This window comes from Hyperolius riggenbachi, chromosome 3, assembly GCF_040937935.1.
Source record: "Hyperolius riggenbachi isolate aHypRig1 chromosome 3, aHypRig1.pri, whole genome shotgun sequence".
Lineage (NCBI taxonomy): Eukaryota > Metazoa > Chordata > Amphibia > Anura > Hyperoliidae > Hyperolius > Hyperolius riggenbachi.
This window is the reverse complement of record NC_090648.1, coordinates 23566202-23574408: the sequence shown is the minus strand read 5'-3', so window position 1 is coordinate 23574408 and position 8207 is coordinate 23566202. Positions and strand designations below refer to the sequence as shown.

Genomic DNA, 8207 nt, shown 5'->3' with positions numbered 1-8207 from the left:
ATAAAGCGGGAATTCGAAACAGAACAGTTACTGTTGCACCAAACACTTACACTCTCTCAGGTGTCTAGAAGTTAGACATATCTGATTATTGACGATTCCGCAGATCCTCAATAATCGGGTATATCTGTATTCTTGGGGATACTGCGGATCGCCAAGGATCAGATTCTCTCTCTGGTTGCTGACACCGATCGTTACAGAATGGCAGACCGAACCCAAATGGACGCACTGTATAGCCATGTTGAAGTCCTGACCACCGCGGTAAACCAACTTTCCGCGGCAGTTTTGAACCAACAGACCCAGATATTTGGAGCTATTCAGGAACTTCAATCAGCTGTGAACTCAGTGCGATCTCCTCTAGTTACGGACATCCGTATGTCCGTGCCTGAAAAATTTTCTGGCGACAGATCTGACTTTCGGAACTTTAGAAATAGAATGTTATCATACTTTGAGTTAAGGCCTAATTCGTCTGGAACCGAGGCACAGAAAATTACGTTCATTAAGACTCTGTTGTCAGGTTATTCCCAGACTTGGGCATATGGTCTTCCTATTGGGCATCAGGCCCTGACCTCGGTCGATGAATTTTTTAAGGCTATGGCTATGATTTACGATGACCCAGACATCGCCTCGACTTCTGAACGGAAGCTCAGGCTTCTGCGCCAGGGCAAAGGTCCGGTGGAGAATTATGCTGCGGAGTTCAGGAGGTGGGCAGTCTCGGCTAGATGGGACGCATTCGCCCTCCTAGACTGTTTTTTGGCCGGATTGTCAGATACTATTCATGAGGTAATGATAGGCCATCCTGAGCCCGAATCATTGGATGAGGCAATCTCTTTGGCCATACAGATAGATCGCCGTTTGCGCCACCAGAGACAGGTTCGTGGTAGAGTGGCCAGAAGGTCTATCTTACACGACTCTTCTTGGTCTCCCTCACCTCCAGGCGAACCTATGCAGATTGGGTACACAAGGTAGAGTCTGGGGGAAAAGAGTCGCAGGAGCCCAAAGAGGAACGCTTTACATGGTTCCACTAGGCCAGACAAATGCTATCGCCTAGGATTAGTCAAAACCATAGGTGAGCAGGGTTCATCCCTGAACGATGGTCGGCTGATTCTTCCTTGTTCGGTTACGTGGGAAGGTCAGACCAAGTCCGCAGAAGCCATGGTGGACTCGGGTTCGTTAGCGAACCTCATAGATTATGATTTTGCCAAAAGTCTGGGGATACCGTTATCTGCACCCGACCGGCAGATTTCGGTCACTGCAGTGGATGACTCTCCATTGCGCAGTGCCCAGTTTCTTTTCCAGACGCCCCTACTGTCATGTTGTTTAGGGGCATTGCATGAAGAGAGTTTACAGTTCCTGGTCCTGCCGATGAAAGGCTCTGCTGTTGTTCTCGGTATGCCCTGGTTGCAACTTCACTCTCCGCGGATTGACTGGGCTTCAGGACAGCTACTGAACTGGTCAGCCCATTGTCATGAGCACTGTTTGAAGAAGGGTGAGGTGGATAAAACCAATATACAGGTCGCAGGAAAGGCAGGTCAGTGTACAGATATTTTTAATGGTTCCGGTTCCTCACGGTTACCTCTCATGCATAAATCTGATAGCAAAAGCCCCAAAACAGACGCTTTAGACAGGGGTTTTGGGCCCAAAACCATTCTACCACCAAAAAAACAGGCTGACAAGAAATCATTTTCTGTATCCCTGCCCGGGTCAGCGCTGCATGTGGATTCCACTCCCTCCCTCCCTGGGTTGATTGATGGCCGGCCTGAGTATGAGATAAAGAGGAAATTCTCTAACTTACATCCTGGAAAGCCAGGAAGGAGATGTCCGGAGTCCACTCCTCGGGGGGGGGGGGGGGGGAATTGAGAAAACGCGGAAAAGCCGCCGCATGTGCCAAGAGCAAGGCGGCTGACTCCGCGTCCAATGCGGCGGTTTGCACGCATAGACACGCGTCAGGTAGTATGGTGGAATGCGGAAAAGCCGCCGCATGTCCTGACGGCAAAGCGGCTGTTTCCGCGTCCAACGCGGTGGTTTGCATGCAGCAGCGTGCGCTTGGTGTGGCTGGGTCTGTTAGTGCACATAGGCAGATGGAGAGCTACGCGCGCGCGGGCCTGAACTCAGGACTTTTATACCAGCAGGGGAAGTGTCAGCTGATCAGGAAGATCAGCTGATTCCTGCAGGACTCATGATTGGCTGAATGGCTCAGGCGGGGCGGCAGAGTCCAGCAACTATATATTCTGCTGCTTGTCAGTTGCTGGTTGTCTGCCATTGCTAACACTTACGTGAAGGCACTCAGACCATAGTCAGATCCTTACAGTGTGTTTGAACTAGGTGGACCTGGGAATTCACACTTAGCCAGATTCTGTTGATAACTTAAAGTACTAATTGAATTGTATTATTTGTTAGACCAGTTCCAGGGTGTTGAGATCAAGGCCCTCACACCCCAGACTAGGAATACTGTGTATCTTCTGTGTATTCTCTAGCATAGTTCCTGGGTGTTGAGATCAAGGCCCTCACACCTAAGATTAGGGAACTGCATTGTCTTTGTGTTATATTCCAGACTAGTTCCAGGGTGTTGATGATCACGGAACTCACACCCAAGACTAGGGAATTGTATTATCATTTATGTTATACTCCAGACTAGTTCCAGGGTGTTGAAGATCACGGAACTCACACCCAAGACTAGGGAATTGTATTATCATTTATGTTATGCTCCAGACTAGTTCCAGGGTGTTGTGACTACGGACCTCACACCCCAGACTAGGATTGTGCTATTACTGTGTTACGTTAGCCCAGTTCAGGGCAAAACCTTTCATATTAGCAGCAGGGCTTCCTGCAACCCAGTCTCGGTCCCTCGCCCAGGGGTCCACAGGCTATAGGAATATCACCCACAGTCAGGGGTGCATTCCTCAGGAGTCTTAGGCCGCCAGCTCTCCTGGTGGTCTTCACTCAAAGTTATTACTGTTGCATAAAACACTTACACTCTCTCAGGTGTCTAGAGGTTAGACATATCTGATTATTGACGATTCCGCAGATCCTCAATAATCGGGTATATCTGTATTCTTGGGGATACTGCGGATCGCCAAGGATCAGATTCTCTCTCTGGTTGCTGACACCGATCGCTACATTTAGAACATATCCTTTGGGACTGCCCAAGTATCTCCCAACTTTGGTCTGCCATTAATCGCCAAATAAACAGATAACACATTCCTCTTGTGTCCTTACCCCCCAACTTGCTATGCTACATACAGGCCTGACAGAGTTTCCCACAACACGCCATAAAGAAATAACTAATCTACTGTGTGCAGCCAGACAAACAATTCTACAGAATTGGGGCTCCACCACAGTCCCCACCCTCACACTTATTTTGGCAACAAAAGACAATAACCTCAAACTAGAACACATTTACAAAAACATAAATTCATAAGGAAAACAATATGATTTAGGAGGTATGAGTTTCCCTGTTACTTTACCTTTCTTTTTATTATTCTTTACCTTTTTATTATTCTTTACCTGTTTCTCAAGTTTACAAGCGCAGTAAGCTATATTCCCTCTCAGGGAGAACACCTTTCCCTGTTCTGTATACCCAACAACAGCCAGACTCTCCTCTCGAGATTGTATCAACCCAACAGCCCATCCAAATTATAACGAGGTGTTGAGGTACTCCCCCTTTCTGCATACGCCAACACCAATGAGGATACATCACCCTATGTCCACTACAGGCAGATAGCACTATGCCCCTGTAGAGAGACATACAAAGCACCCCCCTTTCTTGACAATAGATATCAAGGGTGAGAACGAATCTCCTTATCAAGGCCTATCTTACTACCCACTCCTAACCCGCAGAGGAAGCTCTGGCTCACAGCTTACAGAGACGACCACCCGCAGTCTGTTGACACTGTTCACATTTATTATGACACTGTTACCGCTTATTGATTTGCCTCAGATAAATAATTGTTTCTGTAAGCCTGTGAATAACGTTGTACTGTTATCTTTAAAAATTAATAAAAACTATTTGAGAAAATAAAAAAAGGCATGTACATGTGTCAATTCCCTTTCGTGATCGTTACTTTGCCGCAGAGACGGGGCTTGCGTATCACAATGAAGCAATGACCGCCGGCTATATGAGTTTCTGGGGGGGGGAGTTTGGCACACCAAAGATAATAAGGTGGTTGCTTCATTGTGGACATACCAATCGATCAGCTAGACAATCACTGTTGTTCTGTCATTGAGCTACCTCAGCCTGGCAACCATATGGGTTTGAAAACTGCTATCGCCTGCACTCTGTGTCTACACAGCTGTTTGCGATGCGTTACACAGTGAGTTTCGTGTGTCGGTGTGAAGCAGAACTCTAATTACACTCCCTGATTGATGTATACACATGCAAGATGTTTTAAAGCACTTTAGGCCTCCGATTTAGCATGCAATGTGATTTCTGCCCTTAAAACACTGCTTTGCATCAAATCCAGATTTTTCCCCGGGACTTTTGGCATCTATCCCACTCATCCATGCAAAAACTCAGATGTTAGACCCCTTGAAACATCTTTTCCATCACTTTTGTGGCCAGCATAAATGTTTCTCGTTTTCAAAGTTCACCTCTCCATTGAAGTCTATTGCGGTTCGCGGAAATTCGAAGTTCGCAAACGTTTGCGGAGGTTCACGAACCTAAAATTGGAGGTTTGGGCCATCTCTACTCACAATCTTTCCCACTCTCATCTCACAGTATTTTCCACTCCCATCGCACAGTTTATGCCACTTCCATCTCAGTTTTTCCCACTCCCATCTCACAGTTTTTTTCTACTCCCATCTCACATTTGTTTTCCACTCCAATATTATTTCTGTTTGGAATACTTTGCTGTGGAATGGCTTTGTTTTGCATACACAAAATTATATGCAAGATGACATAAGGTTTGCTGTAAATAATTATGTAGAGATTATATAAATTATTTACTGACCATATAACAAAAATACTTTTACATTAAGGGCAAGTGTTTGGCCATAGAAAATATAAAGGACATAAAAAAACGAGACAGTGAGCAGATTATTGATAATATCATAGCTTCCTTCCACATTCTACACACAAATTGTATCTGGATGCTGAAAGCATATAAGAAAATGAATGAACATGAATGAAAAGCTATTGCTATAGAGTCAGTAAAATTACCTCTCTCGTAGAATGTATGACCATCATAACCTGACAAGGATTTCGGAAGTCCTGCTCCTAGGTTTTCAGAACATTCATCATCTCAAGATTTTGCTTTTTATAATTTTTTTCCTCATTTACATTGTTACATTATCGGGGAACATTTTGATTGTCTGGTTGGTATCAGTTCACCACCAGCTTCACAACCCAATGTTCCTCTTCCTCAGCCTTCTGTCTTCTTCTGAAGTTATTTCCACCACCAACATCGTGCCCAAAATGCTTACCATACTCATGAAAGAAGGTGACTTCATGCCTTTCTCTTCCTGTTTGGCTCAGTTTTATATTTTTTCGGCCTCCACCAATTCTGAGTGCTTTCTCCTTAGCGTGATGTCCTATGACCGCTACTTGGCCATCTGTAACCCATTGAGATACATTTCTATCATGGACCTCAAGCTTCAGCTTAAACTAGTGGTTTGGTCTTGTCTAACTGGGCTTATGGTAACTTTGTTGATCACTCTTCTTGTTAATAAACTTCAGTTTTGTGGACCAAGTGTGATAGACCACTTTTTCTGTGACTTGGCTCCTTTATTAGAGCTTTCTTGTTCTGACACGACAATGGTGGAAACTCAGGCCTTCATATTTTCAGTCCCGGTGATAGTGTTCCCATTTATTTTCATTGTAGCAACTTACGTATTCATATCCATTGCCATCATTCGGATAACTTCAAGTGACACACGTCAGAAAGCCTTCTCCACTTGCAGTTCTCACCTGGCTGTTGTGTTCATCTATTACGGGACTCTGATTAGTGTTTACTTGTTTCCCTTGAGGGGGCATTCTCCGAGTGTAAGCAAAGTTCTGTCCTTACTGTACATTTTAGTGACCCCATTATTTAACCCGATTATATATAGTTTGAAAAATCAGGAGATTCAAACTGCTATAAAAAAATCAATATTTAGATTTTGATAAATATAAATAAATACATAAATGAATAAATAAATAAAAGCAATATGGAGGTTATGGTAAAAACATTGACAGTATTCTAGCTTCCAACTGATTACTGACAATATGTCAAAATGTATTTCTTACTGGAACTCAGCTCATGCGAATAAAAGGCTAATTACCTTTACTCAGGGTAGGATTTGAGGTAATTAACCACTTATAGAGAAACTCCGACCAAGAATTTAACTTTATCCCAATCAGTAGCTGATACCCCCTTTTACATGAGAAATCTATTCCTTTTCACAAACAGACCATCAGGGGGCGCTGTATGACTGCTATTGTAGTGAAACCCCTCCCACAAGAAACTCTGAGGACCGTGGTACTCCTGGCAGTTTCCTGTCTGTGAACCTTGTTGCATTGTGGGCAATAGCTGTTTACAGTTGTTTCCAACTGCCAAAACAGCAAGCAGCAGTTACATCACCTGCCAACAGTAAATGTCACCATGTAATAAATGTCAGAATGTAAATCAGGTATTTAAAATGTTTTACAATGGGTAAACACTGATTAAATCATTTATACATAATTATTGTAAAAATGAAGCACTTTTTTATTACATTATTTTCACTGGAGTTCTTCTTTAAAGCAGTTTAAAACCCTGACATAATATTCAATAAAAACATGTTTTCCTACTTTTTATATGCCATACGGTTATCGTATTTGCATTTGTGCATAAGTATTATTATTCATTTAGAAATTATAGATTACCAAAAGTACAGTTTTGTGCTTTGTGAGCTGACTTTACATTTTATTAATAACTGGTTTTATTCATTATGTATTGAAGGCAGACATGCTTTCAGTGTCTCTCTCTCTCCAGCAGCTTCTGCACAGTCAGAGAATGTGTCACATTCCTCACTTGATACATTTAAGTAAACACAAGATAACATTATCTACAACTTCGGATGCATCCAGATTTCAATGCACTGAACTTTCAAGCTCTGTGTGTAACCCTTTCGAATGTTGGTTTAGTAAAAAATAAAATAAATGCTAGTTGCATATGCTGTAAATTATTTTTTTTAGAGCAAAGAACAAATGCTGGGTTATATTCCGCTTTAAGTACCAGCGGTCTCTGCCCCCTTATGGACCAGAGCCCGCTGGTACAAGAAACAGCAGAATAACGATGAATACTGATGAATCTCCGCACATACCCACCACAATTGCCATCACCGTTGCACATCGGAAACCTGGGTCTCTGTGATGGCAGAGTTCCTGTTAGCCAGTCAGGAGCTGCTTTCATTGGCTCCTGACCCTGCCTATCAATGTAAGCCAAGGGGAGCCGCTTATGTTGATAGACAGGGTCAGGAGTCAATGAAATCGGCTCCTGACAAACTCACAGGGCTCTGCCATTATAGAGACGGCAGAACAAGTTAGCTGCGGTGGGAGACAGGCGAGATCGTCGAGAGCGATGAAAGCGACAAGAACACGTGGCACTGGTATATTGGCAGCCAGATAGCCATCAAAACAGGGCATAGATTTCAATCATTAAAGAGAATCTGTATTGTTAAAATCGCACAAAAGTAAACATACCAATGTGTTAGGGGACATCTCCTATTACCCTCTGTCACAATTTCGCCGCTCCCCGCCGCATTAAAAGTGGTTAAAAACAGTTTTAAAAAGTTTGTTTATAAACAAACAAAATGGCCACCAAAACAGGAAGCAGGTTGATGTACAGTATGTCCACACATAGAAAATACATCCATACACAAGCAGGCTGTATACACCCTTCCTTTTGAATCTCAAGAGATCATTTGTGTGTTTCTTTTCCCCTTCTGCTCTCATGCACTGAAGTTTCAGGCTGCTCTTTTCTTCCTGCAAACAGCTTTGCCCTTGTCTGTAATTCTTCAGTATGTGAAAGCCCAGCCAGCTCAGAGGACGATTTATCCAGCTTGTAAAAGATAAGAGAGAAGAGAAAAGCTGCTCTAATCTAAATAATACACAGGCAGTGTGCAGAGAGGGGCCTGGAAGTCCCCCTTCATAGCAGAACCACAACACTGAAGAACTTGGCAGCCTTCCAGACACAGGCTGACAAGTCTGACAGTAGTGTTGGGCGAACATCTAGATGTTCGGGTTCGGGCCG

General features: G+C 43.6%; 1 protein-coding gene across 1 annotated transcript; it reads left to right on the top strand.

The window, feature by feature from the left end:
- Positions 1–5167: 5167 nt before the first annotated feature.
- On the top strand, positions 5168–6097 carry LOC137561955 (olfactory receptor 11L1-like). Its single transcript, XM_068273300.1, has one exon. It carries the CDS (start codon positions 5168–5170, stop codon positions 6095–6097), a length of 930 nt encoding a protein of 309 aa, XP_068129401.1.
- Positions 6098–8207: the final 2110 nt, after the last annotated feature.